At 47.8% G+C, this 26920-nt stretch overlaps 1 protein-coding gene across 1 annotated transcript in view; it reads left to right on the top strand.

Moving 5' to 3' along the window:
• The window catches only part of SPOCK2 (SPARC (osteonectin), cwcv and kazal like domains proteoglycan 2), a 65151-nt gene extending 40345 nt beyond the window's left edge, over nt 1–24806 (top strand). Inside the window, exons 6-11 of the mRNA XM_073353609.2 lie at nt 401–515; nt 1815–1934; nt 16329–16547; nt 17733–17795; nt 18390–18527; nt 19908–24806. Of these exons, the coding sequence (XP_073209710.1) occupies nt 401–515; nt 1815–1934; nt 16329–16547; nt 17733–17795; nt 18390–18527; nt 19908–20044 (792 nt within the window). The 3' untranslated portion in view covers nt 20045–24806. The remainder of the gene's footprint in view (nt 1–400; nt 516–1814; nt 1935–16328; nt 16548–17732; nt 17796–18389; nt 18528–19907) is intronic.
• Nucleotides 24807–26920: the final 2114 nt, after the last annotated feature.

Below are 26920 nucleotides of genomic sequence, written 5' to 3'. Positions count from 1 at the left end.
GTCCCTGCAGAGACCTCTTCTGCTCCTGGACTTGGGCTTGCTTGAAAAGGTTACACAAAAGTCAACGCAAGATTAGTGGAATGGACTGACTCTATTAATGGAGCCTTGCTTTTTGGAACAAGCCCTGGGGAGTGTGGAAACATAAAACTCAGAAGACCACATTTCTATAGGGCCCCTGCTTAGTTATGCATATTCTGGAGGTGGTGGGTCGGCTCCCTGCTCTCACACCTGTAACCTGGTGGGGCTTTGCACTCAGGTGGGATCATGCTTGTTACCCAGGGGATTGATTGGCGTTTCCTTTGTCATCCAAGAATCAAACATGGTTTGGGTGGTGTGAGCTGCAGAGTACTCAGAACGGGATCATGCGTATTACACTGACTCTTCCTGCTCCTTCTCTCAGTGTAAACTGGAGCAGCAAGCCTGCCTGACCAGCAAGCAGCTGGCAGTGAAGTGTGAGGGCCAGTGCCCCTGCCCGACCGAGCATGGCCCCACCTCAACCACAGATGTCAAACAAGGTAAGAGAGAGGCTGCTATCTAGTTTGTTTTATTCCCCATGGACATAAAATAAATAAGCAAAGTGCGTGTCCTGTGATGGGGAGGACAGGACACAAAACATAGTGTGCCAGCAGAGCTGGTCTTGGGCTCGTGGACTAGGTCAGTGAGATAGTTCCTTACCCTCCATCTCCCAAACAAAATACGTGAGAGAGCCCATCTCCTGCTGCGGGAGAAGTGGAGCCTAGCTGCTTCTGCTAGAGTCAGTGTGCATAATTTGAAATGTTTTCCAGGGACAATTCTGTAAAGCAGAAGGCAGTTCAGTAGCCACTAAGACTCCTCAGCCATTGGGCTTTGTGTACCATATTACTTCTGCACGTCAGTACCTTGGACGCTAAATAAATAATCAATAGTGATAAGAGAGGAGAAGGCAAATGGAGGGTCAGCTCCAATGAATGGCAAAACTTCCTTTGACTACAGTGGGAGCTGTCTTGGCTCTAAAGGCAGAGCCTGTAGTAGTGAGAGGGAGTCTAACAGACACAGAAGGGAGAGCAAGAGGTGAAGGCACAAAGCAGGAAGAAGGAGAAAAGAATAGAAATCAAAGGAGTTACAAGAGAGAATGAGAGAGGAGAAAAGATGAGTGCATGAGGGACAGTACGGACAGGAGTCCAGTGAGATGGACGATGTTGTAACAATATGGAAGTGCCAGCAGACACATTCAGGCAGCATACTGTTTCCTGGAGCGAACTGTTGGGAAGAGATACCTCCTGGGGATCTGTCTGAGAAGCCAGGAGGTCGAAGAAGCCAAGTTGTAAGCAGCTCCAGTAGAGCTAGAGTTTGTTCATTAACCCTGCGTCAGAGTGATCTCTTATATGACAGAAGATCTAGGCGCAACTAAGCATAGAACAGCTGTGGAGAAAAGGAGCCGAGAGAGAGAGAGAAGTCATCCAAGGACAGGCTAAGTGCCCAGCCCAGAAACCTGGGGAAGGTGTGAGGGTGGTGGAGCCAGCGAAGATTGGGAGAGTGTTGGTTGTTGTGGGGGTCACTAGCTGGAGGAGTGCATTCGTTAGGGGAGACCTTTTGGGACTGCCTACCCATCTTTCTCCTTTTACTTCTCTTCACCCTAGAGACTATGACAACAGGCCTCCTTTATCACCATCCCCAGAAATGGTGGGTACCTCTGTTTCCATGCTCCCAAAGCCATGTTTGGGCCCCATGCTAGGTAACTACCCTAGCTATCCAGTAATGGCATCCATTTCCATCCTCCCAGCCCTTGCTGGCGGTTGGGATGCTTGTTTAATAGTTTGCCATTTAATTTCCAGAGACTTGTACCGGGCAGGACTTAGCAGACCTGGGGGACCGTCTGCGGGACTGGTTCCAGCTCCTACATGAGAATTCCAAGCAGAACAGTTCTGGAAACCCAGGGGCCAATCCAGTGAATGGTACGGAAACTGCAGATCTGTCATTTATGGACACACTAACCCCCTCCCTCATGCTGGTTGTGATGAAACAGGAACAAAGGTCGGCAGAGTGATGGAGACTCTGCTCAGTGCAGTCAGGTCTGGTGCATGCATTTCAGTTTGCTAACTTCAGTGTCCATTAGTTCCATTCTTGGTGCCTCTGTGGCAGAGTGGGCTGAAATGCAGACCATGATTAATATGGTGTAGGATTTCTCATATTGGGGCACTGCAGTTGAACCTTTGCCCCTTATCCAATATGGATAGCCACTATCCTACCATATAACTGCTAAGCATCCAGACACCTGCTTCTCTTGCCTCTTGTCACTAGTTTAATGGTGACACAGGCATATCTTTAATACAGTATCACCCTATCTCAAAAAGAACGCAGCAGAAAAAGGAAGGTCCAGCGAAAGGCCATATAAATAATTACTTTTCTCCCCATAAAGGGGAGGGAAGTATGTAGATTGAGATGATTTCCTTTAGAGAAGGCAGATAAAGAGGCTGTTGTTAGAGGTATATAATAACAAACAGTAAATGTGGTATAAAGAAGGTGAATCAGGTGCTACTATTTATTCATGTGTTCAGCTACGTATATGGCCCCCATTCATGCACTATCTGAGCACCTCAGTCTGTGATATATTTCTCCTCGCAACACCTTTATGAAATAGGTGAGTGCTATTAACCCTGTTTTACAGATGGGGATTGAGGCACAGAAAGCCTAATGACTTGCCCATGGTCACACAGGAAGTCTGTGGCAGAACTGGGAGTTGAACCCTGTTAGAGAGCTTATTCCTTCACTCTCCCACTTCCCTGGTCCTTCTCACATGAACAGAGAGCAACAATACCCGAAGTCCGAAGGTGCAAACAATTCGATGTTTATTGGGGTGAACTTCCAGCAAGCTTAAATACAAGTTCCTTTTCCTTATTTCTGAATCCCAACTTACTTCCTGTTTGCCCCTAATTTATACAGTAATATTCTTAGCTATACCTTAACCAATCATTCAACTAAAATTTAACTAACCAATCCTAACATTGTAACATGATTATGTAACCAATTATATCCCACCACCTTAATTAGTTTACACCCAGCAAAATTAATTATACAGCAGACAGGAACAATCACAGAATCAGACAGTGATTATACAGACAAACAATAGCAAAGTGGGAACTATAATGGCAAGACAATACAGACTAACACGGCTGTTACTCTGAAACCTGTCAGTATTGATAAGTGAGTTCTTGCCAGACAGGATGCTATCAAACTAAGTTTTCTTTTACATTTTCTAGTCACTTCCCTTTCTCTGGTGCTGATAGGCACTATCAGGACAGGATTGTATTCCTAACAGCCCAATAGCACCTTCTTTCCATGTGACTACTTTGGAATGTGAGGATGTGACCGGTCGCTTCCCAGCTTATGGCTGCCTCTGTCGCTTAGCCAAAGGCCTTAGCCTAAGAACAGGGCCCCAGACTGTCACAGTAAGAGAAGGACCTTACACTGGCAGACAGTGATTTTGATTCTTTCTTTTATACCTCTAACTAGCCAAGTGATAAAAATACGCCTAAATTCTTAAAGTACAGGCCTTTACAGACAGGCCTGAATATCTATATCCTAACACTCCACCCCTTTTTTTCTTTTTCTTTTGGGATCCTCCTGCCCAGGTATCCCTGGAAAAGCATAGGACATATGGTGACACATTTCCTGATAGGGCCAGGCATCAAGGTGGAAGGTGTCTGCTCCATCTGTCCCACTGCCCCTTGTGTAGTACCATGCCCTGCACCTTCTCTTGTACGGGCATACTACACCTATTCCAATTAGTGTTCCAGACTTCCCAGTATAGTGGGCCCGAGAAGGTTGGGTCCGGGTTGTCTAGTACACATAGGTGGGGGGGGGGGGGGCTTACTACATTACTTATAGGTTATAATTAGTGGCTGTTCTCTAGGGGGTTGTGCCCCCCTTGATCGTTTCCATATGCAATGTAACACACATATAGTTAACAATACACTAGCTGCTATGATAATCCACAGCAACACCGAGCGTCCTGACCACTGCAGTATGGTCCAACATCCTGGCCACCACCAAAAACACTGCTTCTCCTCCTTTGATAAGGTTAAAATTTTGTCAGCGCCATCCTGTAGTATGTATTGTAAGTGTGTCCAACTGTTGGTGCTTGCAGCAAGTTGCTCTTGTAATCTTTGTGTACTTTTGTCCATATTGTGTGTCTATTGAATATCCACAGTGAAATTTGGTATCGTCCAAACCAATTCAACTACTTGGTACGGCATGGGGTAGTAGGTGCCGCTTTGATTGTTTACAACGATGAAGTCCACTGATCCATTGGTGCACCATAGTCCAGGTGGCAGTGTATAGAAGTTTATAATTTTGGTCATATACTGGAAGGATTTTGCCTCCTAGTGTTATGTTGCAGGATTGCATACATTCCCAACAGAATACACCGTACCCCATATACATTACCCCTAAATGCCCCCCCTTTGCAATAGGCCATTGATCCTGCTCCTCCATAGTCATAGGAGAGGGGCACATCCATATTCCTCCTCTGGATATACAACTGCTTAATGTGATGACAGTCCAATTTACACCATTCCAGCCCCCCCACCTATTCCCTAGTGGCTCCCAACGTGCTCCCCCTTCCCTACTAACTCCCATAGGGTTCAAGGGAACCACCTTATTTGCATTTCCTTCCCATGGTATCATAGTAACAATTACACAAGAACTGTCCCCACAGGTCGGGGATGTTATTTTCCAGGTAGATGAGTATGTTTTTGCAATTGTGGATAGATATGGGCTAGCCTCCTGATTTAATACTGAAGGCCATTGTTCTGACCAAGCATCTCTCATAATATCCATTAACATTATTAACTGAGCATTTTGAATACCTACGCACACTTCTCCCCATGTTAGTCTTCTGAAGCCATCCTCTACCCATGTCAACAGGTCCCCTGCCCAATGAGTTAACTGCAAGTTTACCTCTACTACTGTCCTCCACCCTGTGGCAACTGCTGATAGTTGCTGTGCCATTAATTCATTAATTTGTTGTTGAAATTTCACATTTTGGCTTACTAATTGTTTGGTTACCCACTCGTCCCCCAGATTCCATGTACCCAGCATAGTGTTCCCCGCTGCCCACAGTCCCCTTTTCCGACGACAATTCCAGGTGTGTCCCCTCACCCATGCATTGAATTGTTGTTTCAATCCTTTTATGTACATACTACAATTAGGATGGATTTGGTCCACCCACCATTCCTTGGGGCGTCCCACCCCTGGAATAGAGTGAAAGGACACGTTAAAAAGTGCTGGCTGCACCTGCTCCCACAATGGCTCCCATACATTTGCTCGTCGGGGAATATTCTTGGCTCCAGGCTGTGGCCACTTTAAATTTGGATTCTTCCAACTTGGCATCCATATCACCTGTAGGGTTACATTCTGTAAAATGGTTAACTCATCATACACCTAGGGTCCCAAAGGGGATTTTACGCCTAATGTAATATGTACATAACAATCACACCTTCGGGGATTATCTTCCATGGAAGTACCATTGTGGTTACATATGGTAACATCACACCCTAAATGTGGGGCCCTATTTTCCCAAGAGGGTTCATTTGCTCCAGGAGACCAGAGGGTTATATTCTTTGGACCCTCTGTAACAAACCACATAGCTGGGTAACTGTGTTTTCCACTATCGTTAATCATGGCAGCACCCAGGGATTACCATGCGATATTTCCTGATAAATTTGATATTCTCCACATGGTTGGGATTCCCCCATCTAATCCATAAACCAACACTGCCAAATTCCTGTTGGAGTATTAGTGGTACATCTTTCTAGGGGGAGATTCTCATAGTCTTCATTAGCTTTATTACCACAGGTTGCATGTGTAGCCGTCCATGTGTTTCCTCCTTTTGACACTTCACATAGTGGGATCTGAATAGAATTTGTAAATGTGACAATTGTGATTAGCACTAGTAATTGTTCCATCCAGGGCCAGGGAATTTTCATCCTTTTCTCCTTTTTGAATTAACCTGTAATACACACATAACAAAATTTACACGTCCCCTTTCCCAGTCCCGTTTGTACCTTTTTATTTGCGTGCAGTGGACCCACTCCCGTCCTCCATTCTCTGTACCCAGTAATAGCAGACTGGGCCCTAATTGGTCAAGGACAAGATAGGGGCCCTTCCATTTAGGAGCTGGGAATGGATGGTGTTGACCTGGAATCTTGTACATCACTAGATCTCCCACCATGGGTAGATTACGCTCCCCAGGCAGGTCATACCATGCTTTAACTCTTGCTGCTCCTTGCTCGTCTCGCCAGGCCACCGCCTGCTGTACTTGTTTTACATGGTCAATTAAAGTTAAAATCCATTCTTGTGTTAAGCCATGTGTAGTGACTTCCCCAGGTACTGCGGTAAGTAGATTTTCCCACCGTTCCATAGGCCTTCCCATGAGAGCTTCATATGGAGAAAATCCTGTGCCCTTTGAGTCTCGGGCCCTTATTCTCATTAAGACAAAGGGCAGTAACTGTGACCAGTTTTTTCCTCCGACTTCCACTCCCTTTCTTAGCTCACTTTTAACGGTGCGGTTCATGCGTTCCCCCTGCCCCGCAGCCTGGGGGTGGTCAGCAATATGGAACAACTGTGTGATTCCAGTGAGGGCTGATAGCTCCCCTAACAGATCTGACTGAAAAGCAGCTCCTTGGTCTGAGTCAATCACCTTTGGAACCCCCCAGCGAGTGAATACCTCATTTACCAGTATTGCAGCAGTTACCCGGGCAGTTTGATACTTTGTGGGGAAAGCTTCCACCCACCGGCTGAAAGCATCCACTACCACCAACATGAATCGGTTTTTCCTGTGATCTGGTGGTAGGGGTCCTGTGTAATCAATTTGTATTCTTTCCCATGGTCCCCTTGGGGCTTGTCTCATTAATTCTCCCCTTAGCACCTTGTGAGGTGGGCTGTGCCTGGCACAGTCCAAACAACGTTCCAGATGTGATTTTAAATCAGCTGCCATTCCTGGCCACCAGCACAACCTTTTTAAAGTTCCCAGTGCCTCCTCAAACCCGGGGTGTCCCCCTGCCAAGCTCCCATGCACCCAGCTTAAGAAAGCCGTCTGACTTCCCTGAGGGCACAACATTACCGGTCCCTCAGTTGTTAAGACACACCAAATCCCTTCCATTAGTTCCACCTTTGGCACATGCCTGTCCCCAAGTTTCATGATGCCTTCCAGTCCTGGGTCAGATTCCTGTAACTCTCGAATTCGCCTCCCCAATCTGTATCCACCCCGCTTCTTGTTAACACTGTGACAGGCACTCTCTCTTCTGGCTCCCAGGGCCATGGGGGTGCCTCTGTTGCAGCCCGCTTGGCCTCTACATCGGCCAGATTATTCCCTTTGCTTAGGGGTCCTGTTTTCTTGTGTGCCTTTACCTTTACCACATTGATCCGTGTAAAACAGTGACTCAGCTCCTCCACTCGCTTCCACCAGGTAGCATGCTTGATTGTGGAGCCATCTGTTGCCCTGAAATGATTATCTGCCCACCATCTCAGCATTAATGTGGCACCACGAAATACATAATCTGAATCTACCACCACCCAACATTCTGCCTCAAATTTGGGATCCACTTCATTTAAAGCTGTTAGCAAGGCTGCCAGTTCTGCCTCCTGAGCTGACTTCGCTTCTAGTGAGAAACCAATGGTGCTGACTGACTCATTGCCTCTGATTCCCACAACAGCTAAGCCTGCAGTTTTCCGTCCCCCTTGATACATACAACTTCCATCCAAAAACCATACCAGTGTCCCCTCCTTTACCTGATTGGGGTTAGCCACCCGAAACACCTGATGTTGGGTTTTACCTGGGCTGGCTTCACATTGGTGTGGGGTGCCAGCCAGATGTAATCCAGCTACCCAGACTATGGGTTCCTTTAACACCTCTGCTTTAATGTTTTCTGCCTGTAGAGCCAGCAACCATTTAGCAATACGCTGCCCACTCACTTGTCCCTGTAAGATAGTGTGCATGTTTAACAGCCACAGGGGGTCATGATGAGATCGGACTATGACTTTCTGCATTCCCATAAGGTATTTAAATTTCCCTACCCCCCAGTAGGAGCACAACAGCACCTTTTCACACCACCCATACTTCAATTCCACAGCACTCAAAAGTCGAGAGGCAAAGGCCACAGGTCGGTCCTTTGCTCCATACTCCTGTGTTAATGCACAACCAATGGTAGTGTCTGATACCAAAGGATACAGATAAAAGAATTTCTCCCCATCTGGGGAGGCCAGCACTGGCCAGGTTTTCCTTTAGCACTCTCACTGCCTCAGTACACTCTTCTGACCACTCCCAAGTTGAGGCTCGGGTTAGGTCAAATAGAGGCTAGGCTATTTCTGCATAATTGGCCACAAAATCCCTGCAAAATCCAGTTAGACCCAGAAAACTTTGCAAGCTTTTAACATCCGTAGGCAGTGGCAGGGACTGGATCAGTTGCACCCGTCCCTTATCGATTTCCCTTCCCATCTGAGACACTTCCACTCCTAAGTAGGTCACTCTTGTCTGTCCCATCTGAGCCTTTTTCCCATTGACCTTCAATCCTGCTCTTGCCAAAGCTTGCAGGACCTGCTCGGTTAGTTCCCTGTCTTCTTCCTCTGTCCCTGACATTAGCAACAGGTCGTCTACATATTGTATGCACCTTGCTGAATCCACCCCCTCCAGAGCCTGTCTCATGTATCTGTGAAAAATTGCAGGGGAGTCCCTATATCCCTGGGGTAGGACTGTCCAGCAGAACTGTCTGCCCTCCCATGTGAAAGCAGTTTTATACTGACATGAGGTAGCTAGTGGCAGAGACTAAAACCCATTAGCTATGTCCAAAACAGTGAAAATTCGGAATTGGGGTCCAATACGGGCCAACATTTCAGGGTATGCTGCCACCACTGAGGCTGGTGAATTGGCCAGAGCATTTAGTGCCCTGTAATCCACAGTAAGACGCCAGGTACCGTTTGGCTTCTTCACGGGCCACACAGCAGCATTACAAGGGGATGCAACTGCCCGAATCAGTCCCCTCTGTTCCAACTCCCCAGTAGTTGCCCCCACCTCTGCCAATGCCTCCCGAGGAATAGGGTACTGTTTCTGTGGGGGAGGGTCCCCTCCGTCCATCAGTACCTCCATGCGGCCCCTACCACAATCCAGGTTATCCTTCGCCCACACAGGGATGTGTTCCCACCCAGCCGGGGGGGGTGGGAGGGCATGTGCCGCCTTAATGGTCATAGTGGCTATCCCCATGGGAATGGTATAGCCCTGACCGTCCTGCATTTGCCCCAGTAAACACACCCAATTGGCTAAATCCAGTACGAGTCCCAGTTTGTGTAAATCTCCTGCCCCCAACAGATTAAGCATATCATTACAACCCCACATAATCTCCCCTTCCCCCCAGATTCCTTTGATTTGTCCCCGCCTCAGGGTTAACTGTGTCTCCCCTCCCGTTGCCCCTACAATTGTCACTGTGCCTTCTGAGGGTCTCCCCTGCCGCCATGTGGTTAAACTGATGGCTGCTCCAGTGTCTATCAAAAAATCCCTCATGGGACTCCCTTCGATTGCCCCCTGGAGCGTAGGGCGACCAAACGCATCCCGTCCTAAATTGAGAACATGGACAGGACACCTCCCAGGGCACCCCTAAGTTGCAGCACCCACCTCTGTCCCTCCCACTGGTTCATGAGGGGACCGGGGGTCCTGGCACCGAACGCATTCCTGTCTCCATGCAAAATTGTGTGTCTGGCATTTCAGGCAGTCCCAGTCCCTTGGCCTCCGGGACCACTTTCCCCCTGATCTGGTAAGATTGTGGGTAGTCAGTTTAGCCTGCAGTCTCTGGATCTGTTGCTCTATAGCTGCCCGCTCGTCCCTGACTAGCCCCCCAAAGCCATGAACTCTCCCTCTACCTCCTCCTCTCCAGGCTGACCCACTCCTTTCCACCTTGTATTGATCCCCTGCAGTAATAGCATGGACTGGCTCTTCCCCCTGATGCATCTGCCTCCACACATCTGCCTGTTCCAGAAACTGGGGTAGCTGATTGGGAGCAAGTTCAGGGTGCTGCAACCTTAAATGCCCCACGAACTGCGGATTGCTCAGCTCCAACCATTTCTCCAGCAATTCCACACCCCTACCCTGCTCCATACCCCCACCAGGTCCCGGTGCCCCTGCCTGTGGCAGCACCCATGGACCATCCAGGGGATCCACCCAGCACCGTGCCCAGGCCTGTATGCGATTAAGTGTATCCCGCCCTGTTTCCCCAGGGATTCGCTTCATCTTATTCATCCCTGCAGTACGAGAGTACACCCCAAACAAGTGTTTTGCCACCTGTCCGGGGATTAGAAATGGGTGTGCCACTCCTGCCACATCGATTCCCAAGGTACCTCGTCCCAAAAGACTACGCCATAAGATCACCTGGTCCTCACGAGTTAGACCCTCCATCTCCCTGCCCACCTCCACTAGCCAGAGCACAAACTGATCCCAATCATTCCGGGGTACCTTTCCCAAGCGGCCCAGTACTGCCTCCCGGTCCTTCAGGGACAAGGGGCGGATTTCTGCCTGTTCTACTACTTGTGGGGCATGGTCCCCCCACCCCGCAACTGGGGCCACTATTCCTGCCTCCTGCAGTTCCTCCCGGGTAGCCTCTCTCGCAGGGGCTGTAACTGTGGATCGCCGGCTTACAACATCCAACGGCAGTGGTGGGTACAGTGTTTTTTCAGGGTAGGGTGGTGGAGATGTCTCCTTCAGTTCCATTAGTGGGGCGGATGGTTTGGGGTCCCTAAGTCCATTGCCCCCATGTTTACAATGATACAATTCCTCCTCTAAGTCTCCTACTCTCCCCAGCAGTTCATCCCTCTCTCTCCGGATTGCCTCACAAGACTCCTCTGTCCGTGCAGCAGCCCGTGCCTTCAAATCTGCTACCTCTACTGCTAACACAGATTTTTCTGTTAAAATCCGTTGCTGATCCACAATCCCCTCCAAATCCTTAATGTGTTGGAGGAGATCAGCTTCCCTTTTTACCCAGTATGCCATCCCAGCACACAAACCTTGTAATACCATTCCCTTTTTCCTACACTCCTTTCCCTTGGGGTCTCCCAAAACCTCTCCCATCTCCTTCTCAATCTCATCCCAGGTGAGCCCCTGCACCTGGTATGGGCCCTGATTCTTCCTTATCCATTTGTTCAAAAAATCCGTTACCCCAGCTTGCCAGAACCCGCAACTACCATCATGAGAGTTCGCCATACCCCCTCCAAGCAGCTGCGTGGACTGTTGGGGAGGGGGACTTACAGGCTGCCACTCACCTATCCAATGTGATGTATCCAAGTCCCAGCACCAAGATGTTAGAGAGCTTATTCCTTCACTCTCCCACTTCCCTGGTCCTTCTCACATGAACAGAGAGCAACAATACCCGAAGTCCGAAGGTGCAAACAATTCGATGTTTATTGGGGTGAACTTCCAGCAAGCTTAAATACAAGTTCCTTTTCCTTATTTCCGAATCCCAACTTACTTCCTGTTTGCCCCTAATTTATACAGTAATATTCTTAGCTATACCTTAACCAATCGTTCTACTAAAATTTAACTAACCAATCCTAACATATTGTAACATGATTATGTAACCAATTATATCCCACCACCTTAATTAGTTTACACCCAGCAAAATTAATTATACAGCAGACAGGAACAATCACAGAATCAGACAGAGATTATACAGACAAACAATAGCAAAGTGGGAACTATAATGGCAAGACAATACAGAAGTGAGGATTTCACATCCCAGTATTGATAAGTGAGTTCTTGCCAGACAGGATGCTATCAAACTAAGTTTTCTTTTACATTTTCTAGGCACTTCCCTTTCTCTGGAGCTGATAGGCACTATCAGGACAGGATTGTATTCCTAACAGCCCAATAGCACCTTCTTTCCATGTGACTACTTTGGAATGTGAGGATGTGACCGGTCGCTTCCCAGTTTATGGCTGCCTCTGTCGCTTAGCCAAAGGCCTTAGCCTAAGAACAGGGCCCCAGACTGTCACAGTAAGAGAAGGACCTTACATTGGCAGACAGTGATTTTGATTCTTTCTTTTATACCTCTAACTAGCCAAGTGATAAAAATACGCCTAAATTCTTAAAGTACAGGCCTTTACAGACAGGCCTGAATATCTATATCCTAACAAACCCCACTCTCAGACTAGACCCATTCCCCTCCACTTTTTGACCTTTCTCATAATTCAAGAACAAGGAGGCCTTCAATTAAATGAGGAGGCAGCAAATTTAAAACTGATAAAAATACATCCTTTTTTACACAACACCTAATTAATCTGTGGAACTCACTGCCACAATGTATTTTGAAGAGAAGAACTTAGTAGGTCTCAAACAAGGAATAGACATTGAGCTATGTAATCAGAATTTCCTCCATGGTTTCATTACAGACAGAACAAGGAGTAATGGTCTCAAATTGCTGTGGGGGAGGTTTAGGTTGGATATTAGGAAAAACTTTTTCACTAGGAGGGTGGTGAAGCACTGGAATGGGTTACCTAGGGAGGTGGTGGAATCGCCTTCCTTAGAGGTGTTTAAGGTCAGACTTGACAAAGCCCTGTCTGGGATGATTTAGTTGGGGATTGGTCCTGCTTTGAGCAGGGGGTTGGACTAGATGACCTCCTGAGGTCCCTTCCAACCCTGATATTCTATGATTAGCCAGGATAAAAATATATAAGGGACATTAACCATCCTGCTTCGGGGCTTAAACCAGTCACTCTGTGGCATGCATGCACTAGGCTTTTTTGCCCCAAATCTCCCACCATTGCTTCCACCAGTCCAGCTCTCCTGGTTACAGTGACAGCGGGAGTACTAGTGACAATGGGACTCCAGGCGGCCCCAGTGTTTGAAGCATCCCATGGTCTAACCTTGCTTCTAACACATCTACATGGCCCAGTGCTTCGATGCCTGTGTCTGCCAGCAACTTGTCTATGCCAGTGCTGACAACAGTGGAGCTGCATCAGGGCTACAGTCACAGTGGGTGAATTCCCCGATGCTGCCAGTGGTGACATGGGGCCAGATTCCTAGCTGGTGTAAATCAGTGTAGTACCGTTGGCTTCAACAGAGCTATTCCAATTTACATCAGCTGAGGAGCTGGGCCAAGGCTTGTGTATTGGATCTCCATTCCTCTATTCCTAAATTGGGTCTAATGCAAATGATGTGGTGTCTCCTCCCCAAAGGGAGCATAGATTATTGGACTGGAAGAGCAAAATTACCAGTGGCCTGCCACTGAGAAGGGGATGAGATCTGGGGCAGGCCTGGCCCATGTGTGCTGGCTGACGTGTCTAAAAGGCTTTCGGGTGGGCTGTGGAAGTCCTGTGCTGCAAGACGCACTCACTGACAACAGTGTTCTGAGTTTCCAGTGGATCGTTCCATTCAGGGCAGCTGTCTGACATGCCACGTATGTCCCTCAGCATGAGACATATTTGACATGCTGGGTACCTTTTTCACAACCTATGCTCTTAATCTAGATCAGCCGAGCTCAAATTAGACCTACTGATGTCATGTGCATTTTGGTGAGGGGCCTGCGTGACAGAGGTGGCAGGCAGGGCTTGTGGTAGATGTCAGTGTCCTGGGGGCAGATGGGGAAACAGGGCACAGTGAGGTGCAGTAACAGGGCTGCTTTCCCTGACATGAGCCTCGTAGCTGATAGCCCAGAGGCTACAGATGTGCCACGCTAAGATGGGAGATTGCAGGCTGCTGATGAAACCCACAGGGCTGAGACGTATCCAGCAGGGAGGGTTGGGTGAATGAGTTCCAGTGCAAGATGCATAGAGGTGTGTGTGTGGCTTGATTCTCCACTGTGCCCATGCTCTGCTTAGGTACAGTGGAGAGAGAGTCTATCAGGGAGCCAATTGCAGCTCCCTAATTTTCAGTTGCTTTGCACCAGCATTAGTTAAAGCTGCAGGGGGTAGGATCCCTCAGGGGCCTTCCACCTATGGAGAACTGGACAAAATGGATCCTAACTCCTCTACTCCCCTTCCCTACCTGACACTCTTCTCCTTCCCCTTACACTGGGGCAGAGGTTTCCAGTGCAAGAGACATGGTGGAGCTTACTGCTCTAGCTTTATTCTGGTGGAGAGTCCCCCTACACACATCCGGGGGAATCTCCAACTGTTTTACATTCGCTTTTCACCACGTAGTGAACTTGGTGGCAGAGAATCTGCCTTATAATCTCAGGGGGAGAGAATGTTGTCCCAGGATAAGGACAATGTGTTATGTAAATACCAAGATGAAGCTGGTGCATTTTCAGATAGGACCCATACCTTGTTGTTGGACAACCTTGTGCTGTGACCTTACGAGACCTACCGCTGTAAGCGGGGTTGGATCAGGACAGAATTTGGCAGGGAAAACTCCATAGAACATCTAGGTGCTACAGAAAGTGGGGCTGATATCCTTCCTTTTGAGTCAATGCAGGACCAGTGTTCTAGCCCGGGGCTAGTTGGACAGCGGGTTCCTTGTGTGGCTGTTTTTAAGATCTCAAAGCAGGTTCCTGACCACATGTGGTTATTAAAGATCCTTTTTGTAGGAATAGGCATGTCAGTGCAGGAGTCCCAGTCAGATTCCAGCCTGGATAATTTCATTCTGCCTATCTGAACTCCCTTTAGTTTCAGTGGGAACTGAAATCCTTGAAATCCTAGGCTGAACTGTTGGGTAGTACTGCTGTGCTTTGCTAAACAGCTCCCATATTCCACTCTGAAGGCAGCCGCATCTCGGCAGTGAATGAAATGATGATATAAATCTCCTGTGACAATGTTCTGTTGAAATGTCTTTATGATTCCAGTGATGCGTGGTGATCAGACCATTTTATCTGATGGATTTTGGTGCAGTGGAGTAAATCTTACTGCATGTGCCATTATTAACCTGCTGCATTCTGGTTGGCTTTGAGACTATCCCAGTGGCATGTTATGGCCAATCCTAGGGCCTGCTATGCAGGTAAAAAGATGATAGTTTTTAATGCATACAGAGCTTTTCTGAGTGGCTGAAAGTGTCCACTGTGTAACTTTTAGGAGTGAATAAAGGTTGGTCGTGCAGAAACCTGGCTGGTTGGGGTTGTAGCCGTTATTGTGGTAGATACGCACTGGTCAGGCAGAATAATGAGAGAGGTCTTTGCATGGCCAGTCAGCTCTGTCAACTGCTGTGAGCACAAGTAAGGCAAACACTTCAGTGTGACTATTAAACCGGAGTCCCACCCTGTCCCCATAGTGGGGTCTGGTTGGTCCCGAAGCACATGTGGAGTGTGAAGTGAGCTCAGTCAGGAGGAATCTGGTTAGTTTAAATGCCAGTGAACAAAAATCTCTGAGCTGATTGCTCCCTGGGGGGAATTTGTTTGATGAAATCAGCAGTAGGAGCTGTGTTTGAGGCAGACTCTTCTCTGCCACTCCCTCCTGTGAGCTTTCCCCCCTCAGCTCTGATTATCAGAGCCATGGGCTATGTTTGTTTTCTCCAGCTGCTAGGAAGTCCATCGAGAGCCAAACTGGCAGCTGCTTTGTACCCTCTGTGAATAGGGAAAGGGAAGCAGGGTTTGAAGAGTGTTGCCCAGAGACTCAGCCTAACAATCCTCTGTGCTGTGCGGATCTGTGTGTAGCTGGCAGGGATTACAGTTCACAACAGGGCAGGACTCATCGGGTGAAGCACTCACTCAGACTCCCCACTGCTGCAGTGCTCAACTTTTATGCCCTGTGATCCTCCCTGTAGTTCTTCCTGACCTCCTTCACCCTGTATAAATTTGTCCTGCAGCAGAGATCCATTCCATCCCAATGTCATGGTTCCTTAGGCCACATCAGCATTATGGCCTCATGTCATGGCACTGTCACAATGTCAGGGCATTTCACCAGCCCTCAAAAGGAAGCATTCATGACAAAATTGGCCTGGCCTCTGAAAATAAAGGGTGTGTAGCAGCCTGTTTGCCCCAGTCTGGCACCTCATGCCAGCTCGCCATTCACTCTGACACACAAAGGACACAGCAAGGGGTGCTGTTCTTGGGTGAGAAGCAGTAGATGCACTTCAGCTGATAACGCCTAAATGATTTTGCAGACTATCTGACAAGGAAAGCCGCTATCCCAGGACAGTCCCCAGTCTTCATTTTTCTCCCTTTTATTTTCTGTCCTGAATCCCGTGGTTATGCACACAATTCAGCCGGTGAGTTTGACCATTGCCAACAACCCACCATTCCAGGAGACACTGCCATCTGACAGTACCTGTGTGCATGGTGGTGGTGTGGGTGAGGGGATAAAAGCACTTTTGATTTGACTCATTCCTCTCTCTCTGCTGTTCCCTGTCTTTCTCCTGCACTCCCTCGGTTTGCTCACAGTACTAGACAAGAGCCTGGTGGCCAGTTGCAAGGATTCCATTGGCTGGATGTTTTCCAAGCTAGACACAAACAATGACCTTTTCCTGGACCAGACAGAGCTCGCAGCAATCAACCTAGACAAGTATGAGATTTGCATCCGGCCCTTCTTCAACTCCTGTGACACCTATAAGGATGGCCACGTCTCCACCGCCGAATGGTGCTTCTGCTTCTGGAGAGAAAGTGCGTCGTCACCAGATTTCCTTTAGAGAGAGCGCTGTTTTGTATGGGCTTCTCAGTCAGCAATTCTATATGGCTATCGAATAGTCAGTAACCTCACCAAATGTCTGCCTGCTTCTGTAAAGCCCCAGCAGGTTTGGCTTTCTTAAAAAGTCAGATTACAGAAACCCCCTCCTACTGTGTCCCATTGCAGCAGAAAAGGTCACCTGGGGTGCCTCTGCTGTCAGGTCCCAGGACAAAAATCTCTAGCGTATTTTCAGAAAAGGCTCCTACCTTTCTTACTGTCTTCCTCACTTCCTCTGACAGTTCACCAGAGCCAGGCTGTGGTCACATTCAGGGCCCAGTGTAAAATATATCTGTTCAGACAGGCTATTAACTGAATTTCAGGATGGCAGCATGCAGTGATTCCCAGGCAGTGATGGTAGCCATTGCTCTAGCATTTGTCTTTTGACCACTTTCTGGTCAAAAAGCAGGGAGGCAGCCAGATGTCAGACAAGGGGCTACAGTAATATATATACTGCTATAAATAAATATAAAGGGCAGTAAAGAGCAGAATGCACTTAGAAAACAGTCACCCCACCTAACATTTCCATTGAAGTCCAATATGAGGACAGCCCCGCATTATACAATGTACTGGTTGAGGCACTGATGATGAATGGATAGCTCAGTGGTTTGAGTATTGGTCTGCTAAACCCAGGGTTGTAAGTTCAATCTTTGAGGGGGCCATTTAGAGATCTGGGGTAAAAATTGGAGATTGGTCCTGCTTTGAGCAGGGGGTTGGACTAGATGACCTGAGGTCCCTTCCAACCCTGATATTCTATGATTCTATGAATGGGAAGATCTTGACAGAAGAGCCACTGTTTCAGACTGTGTCATTCTAACAGGGAGTGAGACCAAGAGGAAGTTAACTAAGAACCTGACTGTGTCCAAGGCTCTCGATTCCACTAGCCGGGGGCAGGGGGGAAGGCTCCCTGATCAGCATATAAAGGAAGCTGGGAGGAGTGGGGTTGGATGAGGACAGAGATTGAGCAAACCTGGTTCTTCTGACCAATTTAAGGCGATCCTCACCCCCTGTTCACCACCAATCCCCTGGCCACCTCTTAAGGAGGAGTTCTCCCTAAATAGAAACAGGCATGTATGCTGAGATGCCCACTTAGCTCTAAGAGTTGTTTGCTTTGGGTATTACAGAGCCCCCCTGTCTTGTGGAGCTGGAGAGGATCCAGATCCAAGAAGCAGCAAAAAAGAAACCTGGTGAGTCATGAGCCATGTGAACTTCCCATTAACGATGGATGGGATGGACTTCTCTCCCCTTGTAGCAGGATCTAGTCCTGGCACAGCTTCTGGCCTCTGGGCTTGACATTGCTAACAATCTTGGTTAATCATGGTTGTGAAGTTCTCTCGCCCTTCACATTCCTTCTGAGCGGAGTTGATATCTGCCTCTGCCCTTTCACCTCCCTATAGTTGAGCTGTGACTCATCTCAGAATACCAGTATGATATTTCTCACTGTGATGCATGAGGTGTTACTCTGAGTTAGTGCTGGACTCATCTGAGACCTTGTTACAAGATGTATGCAGCTGTGACATTCTTACTTCATGAGTTCGTCCCCTGAACTTCTGATAAATGCAGTCTGTGACCTTCCCCTTTGTGCATGCTCCTGGTATTTCACCTTCTTGTGAGGCAGCGTCCACTGCAGGTTGCTGGATTTCTGAGATGTTTGTTCAGTAACTCTTTTTAGAACAGCTGATTGCATCTCCGTGTTTCAAATGCAGCAGTAGCTTTTATACTGTACATTTCCTGTTCTCACACTGGACCCAATTTTGGAGACGCCTGTCATTTTCCCCCAGGTGTTTTCATTCCAAGCTGTGATGAGGATGGGTACTACAGGAAGATGCAGTGTGACCAGAGCAGTGGGGAGTGCTGGTGTGTTGACCAGCTTGGCCTGGAGCTGACAGGAACACGGATACGTGGAAACCCGGACTGTGGTAAGGACACTGGAGGGAGGAGAGGGAAGTATTCATGTCCTCCTGACTTGGCAATGAATGAGCATTGCATCACAGAGGAGCAGCTCTGGCTGTGCTGTTGCTTCAAGAAGAGGCAAGTGACTATCACAGGAGGCATGTAGAGCAAGCATGCCTGCAAAGCCTGCACCCAAAGGGTCACCAAAGCCTGTGCCTGCATGTTAAGGACTCAGGAAATTTGGATTCAGATTCATAGATCTTTAAGGCCACAAAGGCCCATTGTGATCACCTAGCCTGGCCTGCATAACACAGGCCATAGGGCCTCCTCCATTGATTCCTGCATTGAGTCCAATAGATGTGAGATTAAGTCATAGCAAGTGAAAACAAACCTCATCCTAGCCCAGAGGTGGGTAAACTACGGCCTGGGGCCACATCCGGCCCGCAGGACCATCCTGCCCGGCCCTTGAGCTCCTGGCCACGGAGGCGAGCCCCTGGCCCCTCCCTTGCTGTCCCGTCTCCCCCGCAGCCTCAGCTCGCCGTGCCACCAGTGCTCTGGGCGGTGGGTCTGTGAGCTCCTGCCGGGCAGCGCAGCGGCATAGCTGGCTCCAGCCGGGCAGCGTGATTGCCAGTCCTGCTGCTCTGAGTGGCATGGTAAGGGGGCGGGGGAGTTGGATAAGGGGCAGGGAGCAGGGGAGTGGTTGGATGGGGCGGAGGTTCAGGCGGGGGCTGGACGGGGAACAGGGGGGGTTGGATAGGCGTGGGAGTCCCGGGGGCCCTGTCAGGGGGTGGGGGTGTGGATAGGGGTCGGGGCAGTCGGGACAGGGAGCCGGGGGGTTGGATAGGGCGGGGGATTCTGAGGGGGCAGTCAGGGGGCAGGAAGTGGGAGGGGGTAGACGGGGTGGGGGCCAGGCTGTTTTGGGAGGCACAGTCTTCCCTAGCCAGCCCTCTGTACAGTTTTGGAACCGCGATGTGGCCCTCAGGCCAAAAAGTTTGCCCACCCCTGTCCTAGTCCCTAATGGATGTTCATTTACATTGTAAAACCATTACCCACTTTGGCACAGTTTGCCCTGACTAGAGGATGGTGCTTGAGGAGTACCTCAGATTGGGATAGCAAGGATGTGGTAAGGACAAAGGTACACTGGGAGACCTGTGTCAAGGCCTGGGGCTGGGATAGAAGGGCCACTGCTGGGGAAGAATGGTTGCATTGTTAGAACTGGGCAGGGCTGAGTTTGTGCACCCTCCTCTGTGGGTATGTCTACACTGTCATTGCAGGCAACTTGAGTAGACATCCCCAAGCTAGTTTTAATCTAGTTGGCTCCTTCTCTCAGCCTACAGCAGTGTTGTGAGGTACGCTGGGCTCCCAGCGAAGTGATTTCCCTAACTCGCACTGTCGTCTTGTTGTAGATGACATAGTTGGGTTCTCAGGGGATTTTGGGAGTGGCGTTGGATGGGAAGATGAGGAAGAGAAAGAGACTGAGGAAGCTGGAGAAGAGGCTGAAGAAGAGGAGGGAGAGGCAGACGACGGAGGCTACATATGGTAGAAGCAGAGAAGAGCACAGTTTGGTCGGGATGCTGGCAGCAAGGCGTGACAGCAGTCAAACTCGAAGGAGATGAGCAGCTTAATGAGATGATCAGGAAACACAGTTGAATGTAACTTGCTATAGTAGAAAAAGTGTGTGTGCGCATATATGTGTGTGTGGATGCTTGGAGTGCTATTTACAATGCCCCAGGGACACCCTGCATTCTCCCAATATAGCTGAAAGCACCACTGTAGCAAAGCAAAAGTAAAAAGCAGTCTGCAGTATTGATTCAGTTGGGGGTTTTTGTTCCACTTTTAGGTCTGTATTGATAAATATTTCAGCTCATGGGCACCCCTCCCCCCCCAGTGTGCACATGCTCACACATACCAATACCCACATGCATATTCACAGCCATGTTAACCACTGAGTAAAAAAACCCACCAGTAATTAACACCTTGGTATATGAATCTGGCTGCTGAGCTAGCTCACCACTGACTTTAGCACCACATGCAGACACCTCAGAAAATCACAGGAGCGTTTCCCAGTCTGCATTGTAGCACATGCACTGCCATGAATGACAGGCTATGTTAGTGTGCAGTCCTTCACTTGCCTAAAGTTTAGGTGAAGAATTGTATGGCCATGGTCCAAATGCAGGGCTGTACCCAGTGTGGGTGAGATCCAATTGTCCTTGGGCCTGTTTGAGATTCCTGTTTCTTGGGGGAAATTAACCTATGAGGATATTGCATCTTGCTGTTGAAAGCAATGCTCTCGTGGTAGGTCAGTGACTGTTTAGGCACCTGTGGCTGGCTCAGCTACCTTAAAACCAAAAGGGGTATTGAAGTTTTTTGCCAGATTGATTGTGAATTAATTCTGCATCTTCTAGTGGCACAGAAAAGAGGATCAGGCACTTAGTCTTGCAGACCATTTTCATCATGGGGCAAAGTTTTGATCAATGATTTTAATAACCTTTTTGACCTTGCATTATGAAAAAACAAACTGCATTGTCAGACTCATTACAATAAGAGCCCAAGAAAACCTGTTCTGTACCCACTTTCTTCCCATCCATCCGCTGTTGTCCAGTGCCAGCTTCTGGCAGTCAGAGGTTTAGGGATACTCAAGAGCATGGGGTGTATCCCTGACCATCTTGGCTAAGAGCCACTGATGATCTTGGAGAAAGCGTACCTTGCAGCTGGTACAGGCGGGACAAGCCATGAACTAACAGGATCAGATAGGCACATGCTGTCCTATGAAAACCCAAAAGCTTGGCTGGAACCTGACTCAGATTGGTAGTGCCCAAAAGCTGTCGCTATATGATACCCATTAGTGGGGCCAGGTGAAATGTATTGGTGGTGTCAGTCCATTTATTAGGGATTGTGGGGGAGGGGAAGAGGAAGGTTCAATGACAATGGGTGATCACGTAGACTGCAGCTTTGTTTTGTCCATTGATTAGAATTTTGTGTGTGTGTAAGCGAGATGTCCTGTGGGCTTCAGAATACTCCTTACAGTGTTCTACTCTTTGCAAAGCTGGGAGCTGCTTAGACCAGTAGAACTGGCTATAAGGCTGCCCATTTAGCTTCTTGAAACCATTGTGTAATTCCAGCCACAATTTCCATTATCAGTCCCAGAAAGCCTCCATGTAGCAGATGATGAGATGAGGGACTAGTGACAACATAGCTCCAGGTCGCATCTTTCCCTGTTCGTGGGAGTATTCTGCCACCTTCACCCTGTCAGAAAAGGGGAAACAAAGTCTGAAAGGTCAGTTTTTTTGTAAGATGTAGAGCACTTTCCTTCCCCTCTAGGAGACAAGGCATTTATTGAATATGAACAATGCATGTACCAGTGTTTTTTGTCATTGCTCTCTCTGGAAAGCACCTACGGTTTCCTTCTGTTCAGTTTGTGTGTCCATCGGGGTTGGGCTGAGGTATTTTTGGTCACTTTTGAATGTTCTGTTAGTCACTGGACGATTGAGAAGCTCTGATGAGCTGGAAAAGTCAATGCTATGGGTTTTACTACAGAAGAACCAGCTCCCCAAGAACTCGTATTTAAAGGCAGGAAGTCTAGGTTAGTGAGGCATAGGAAGCAACTTGGTGAGGAGCATGGGGACACAGTGCAACAGAAGATGAAGACAGATGTGAAAATGACATTCCTTCAGAGAAAGAAAAGACATCTCCCCACTTGCGGAACAGCCACCAACCCCCTATCTTCAGTGCAGCCTCCATGACCGTAAACTGGGTGTCTGCTCTTGGCTTAAGAAGGTTGGTTCGCGCACGCACACGGGCTTAATCCTATTCCCATTACGTCAATGTAAGATTTGCCACTGACTTAACTGGAAGCTGGATTTGACCAAGCTATGTTAATTTCAGTTTGATGGAATGGCCCCCAGCCATCAGATGCTAATATTGTAAGTGAGGCCCTGTTGGCATATGGGTGTGTGACTTGAAAGCCTGTGCATGTGTGCACAGTGTAAACATGTGTCCCAGTACAGAGAGAGAGAGTGTGGCTGTGTGGTAAAATAGTGATAGCCAGCTTGGCTTACATTGGGCATTCCAGATCTTATGTGACATTAAGTCTAAAAGGCTGAACCGGAAGCTCAATGTGCTACAGTCCGAGTAAACCCAAATAATATGCTTGCAATGATACCACATCAGAGAACACTGTTATGTAGCCAGCTGTGATAATAAACGCACCTTGCTGTGTGGAACGCTTTACGTTCCTTTCCGCCCAATCTCTCTCTAATAAATACAGACCGCTTATCCCCCTTATTCAGCTATTTCTCCTGATCTTCTGAGGAAAGACTAATTGACCATGACTGATGAGGGGACACTGTAGTTGAATGTGCCACTCCCGAAGGGGATGACCTTCTCAGTCAGTGCGCTACTTGAAATGTTCTGTTTTTCTTAGAGTTTGTGTTTAGTATTGGATTTCTTCCACCATGAGCATCACCTCACAAACCATAACACATGCTTGACCTTTCATTCCTAAAAGCTCATTATTACATCCCACCCGTTGTCATTGCCTTTTGGGGCAGTTCCAGTCTCTTTTGTTTGCTTTATGCCTGCTTATCTCTGGTACTGGAGTTGCTTCCAGTTGTGCACATTTAATAACCTGTAAATATGTTTTTGAATCAAAGGAGCAATTTTCTAATCCCGAAGCACTCTAGCTATGTGGAGCCCCCTTCTTCCCCTGAGACAGTGGGGCTTGCCGCTGAGTTTAGGGCTAGTTATTAAGGCATTGGAGTCCTTCGGTCTCAACCAGGCTCAAGGCTGCACTGGTTGTGCTAGGATTCAGTTCAGCAGTGAAAGACTCCACTGGAGGTGTTTGCCTCTGCTAACAAGGCCTATATTGCTGCAGAGGTCAGCTCCTCCTTTAGCTGCAGAAGCCAAAATATAAACAAAGGAACAAACACACAAATCATCTGCAGCCTTTTGCTTTCCAGAGCTCTACCTCCCTGCCAACACGCACACAAGGTAGTTTAACAACAGGAATACCCTCCCTACTCTAATTTTTCCTGGTTGTAAATACGACACCTATGTGCTGGGATTCTTGTTTGTTTAATTGACACCACCACCATTCCCATAGGAATCAGCTGCGATATCACCACCATCTTCTTAGCAAGCAGCTCGGCCATCGTACCTGCCCACATCATAAGCAGTTGTGCTAGCACAATGTGTCATTGGCAGGAGGGGAGTTAGGAGAGGAAATGTCTAGCTACACTTGTTTTGTTAAAGTTTTTTTTTTCTTAAGAGTGAACTAAGCCATTGCAATATCTATGACTGGCCTTCTGACCCGGTGGCTAGTGATCTTCACTGCTGTGCAGAAGACCTAGCTTCCATTCCTGGTTCTCAGCCCCAGAGATGGCAGGAGCTAGGAGGGCACTGGAAGCACCAGACTCAGACTCAGAGCAGCAGAGGAAGCGCCTTGCATTGCACAGTAGCACACACCCCCTGCCCCTGGAAAAGTAGGAGTGGGGCAGCTGGACATGGAAAGGAGTCTTAGCCTTCTGGTCAAGGTGAACAGAATGAGAGGTGGGATCCAGGAAGATGCAAAGTGGGCAGATGGAATCCTAAGGCATGTAGAGGGCACTGTCTCAGCTGTAGGCTTTTCAAGTGTGGCTGATCATTCTCTGTGTTTTTGCATTCAAGCTTCCTGTGGCTCTTTCCCATACACTTCTCTTTTACTATGGAACTACCCTGACTCTACAAAATCTAGCGCCATGGCTTTAAACCTTTTATCCACCTCTTTCTCTCTTCTCCTCCAAACTGGCAATTAGCTCACTGGTAATCGAGAGCTATGTATATTAAAACCACTAATAGATAAGTATTTTGAAGGTGTTCAAAACATGTTCATTTTGTTTTTAATTATATGCTTAATGAAAGAAACTAACAAAGTTCAGAGAGGAGCAACAGCGTGTAGCCTGAAACATATTAAAATGTCTTATGTGCAATAACTTTGAACTTAGAGTTAAGAATCGTGTTCAAGTGCTTGGATTTCAGTTTGTATATTTAAGTGCTGAAATTGTATCGCTCAGTAATTTTAGATGTTAATCCAAACCAAGTGTTAGAATGTATGTGTGCATTTGATGGGCACTAGCGTGCCAAACATTTCAGTTCTTAGGGCCTCCCTTTTCCCAGCTGTTACACTCCTGTCCTGCTTCACAAGGCCGCCAGGGAAAGCTGTTTCACATTGTCTATCTCTGCCTACTACTTAACCTAAGGAAACAAGTACACACACCAAGAAATAAAATGTTATTTTTAAAAAAATTAATAAAAATTTATAAACACTCTTTTTCCCCCCGCAGTGCTGTCATCTTCTCTATTTTAAAAGACTCGGGCTGGAGTGTGAATTCAAAATGGCAGCTGACACCCAGCAGGGGAGACTCAAGTTATCCATCTGCTGCAGAGGTAGCATGCTGAGCTCCAGGGGAGGGGAGGGAAGCGTCTTAAGTTGCACCTGGCCAGGCGGTTGCCAGACAGCTCTTGCAAGAGTTGGGACAATTGACAATCGTGTACCTCTCAGCCAAGAAGGTGTTGGCCAAAGTCCTGAAAGCATATGCTACAAAATTAGAGACAATCCTGTAGAGCTTCCAAAAAGAAGGGGAAGAATCCTTCAGGTTAAAAAATGGCTACATTAGGGCTCTTTCTCATCAGCATCTTACCCCAATTTGCAGAAACTATCCCAATCCTTCACCTACCATGCCTTCTGTGTTGCTTTCCTACGACTTCCAAAGGGAGACCATGAAGAACATGCCATAGATGGAGAGTTAGAGAACCTCATGGGGTCTAGCTTCTTGCCATGAAGCTTCATGTCCTACTCACTGTGTGGTGTTGATCCGAGGAGCCATAGAGAGGATTTTTTTCCTCCTTTCCTGTATGTTCTGAACTTCAATATGCGTTCTAGGCTTGTTTCCAGACGCTGACATGGACAGGCTAGTTTATAGAGGTACTATAAAACACCTACGCTGGCATGTCTGAGAAACTTGCCTCTGATATTCTGCATTCCAGTTTCATGGCTGTGCTGTCAAGAAGTGGAAAAACTGGCCCATTTTTCAAAAAGTAGCTCTTCTACAGGTTGATGCTTCCCTCTCTCCCACTCCCTCCCCCCCCCCCCCCCCCAAATCACACTGTCTGGCAACTGAGTGACAAACGATTCCTCATAGCCAGTTCCCATGAGCAGGTCTAAAGTAAAGGAAATGTCTTGTCCCTGTTCACCCACTGATTGCATTAAGGTTTAACAGCCATTTATCCAGTTCAGTTGCAAGTTCAGCCTTCAGCGCACAACAGAAATCTAGTGTAACACCTTGTCAATGTAATACATTGTCAAAGACTTGGCTCTTGCGCCATCTTGAAACTGTTTTGCGATCATGGGGATTGTTCACTCTCTCCCCCTTTAGCTGTGAACTATGTGGCCCACATAGGCAAGAGACAGAGTAAGCGTCTTCTGAAAGCTGCATGCCCCTAAAGGGTCTCTGTCCATACACCATATGCTTCTAAAAGGGAGACAGAAAGGCGTCTGCTGAGAGGGAGTGTTATGGAATGAATACTGGCTTCATTTACATTCCTAAACCTGTGCCACACAGGGGACATCATCGTGTACCCTAAAACATTAACATGGTCAGGTGGCCATGCTGAACTAGGTACAGGCACCACTAAAAACAAAAACGTTACAAGAGGCAATGCAAACTATTGTACAAAGTCCCTTATGGTTAGGGCTCAAATCTCTCCCTGTACAAAGCCACACGGCAAGTGAACGTTTCAAAAGGCACAGCCGCAGGGTGCAGCAGAGAAAAGACTTCGCCACCTGCCCCAACAGGTAGTGGACATTCATCGTTCTGGAGCCGATGACCACACAATGCGCATACGTGCTACAGTGGATGGAATCCTTCCCAGAGCACTACTCTGCGGGAGCTTCTGGGAGCCCTTGCTCAAGCTCTCTGCAGCCTCAGCCCTGAAGACATCAGGGTCCATTGTCTTTCAGGAGAGATGGACTAGGCAAGGCCACAGCAGCCATATATTGGCACATTAACTTTGGAAAAGAAGACAGGAAGAGACCATTTGTGCAACGTGGTGAGATGGAGCATTCTCGTGTAAGTGCTCTATTTACTTGGGTGTGACAAGCTGTACTTGGCGATTCCTTGGAATTACATGGTCTTAAACTGGCTTTGCAGACAAATAACATAGTTATTGGATTCAGAGTGGTAGTCGTGTTAGTCTGTATCAGCAAAAAGAACGAGGAGACCATGTGGCACCTGAGAGACTAACCAATTTATTTGATCAGAAGCTTATGCTCAAATAAATTTGTTTGTCTCTAAGGTGCCACAAGTCCTCCTCCTTGTTTTTTCCAGTTATTGGACTTTGTGCAAAAAAACTTAAACTGCCAGTTAGTTTAGAGGAAAAAAAT

Source organism: Lepidochelys kempii, chromosome 7 (genome assembly GCF_965140285.1).
Source record: "Lepidochelys kempii isolate rLepKem1 chromosome 7, rLepKem1.hap1, whole genome shotgun sequence".
Classification (NCBI taxonomy): domain Eukaryota; kingdom Metazoa; phylum Chordata; order Testudines; family Cheloniidae; genus Lepidochelys; species Lepidochelys kempii.
The sequence above is the reverse complement of the archived record's forward strand: the minus strand, read 5'-3'. Positions and strand labels throughout refer to the sequence as shown.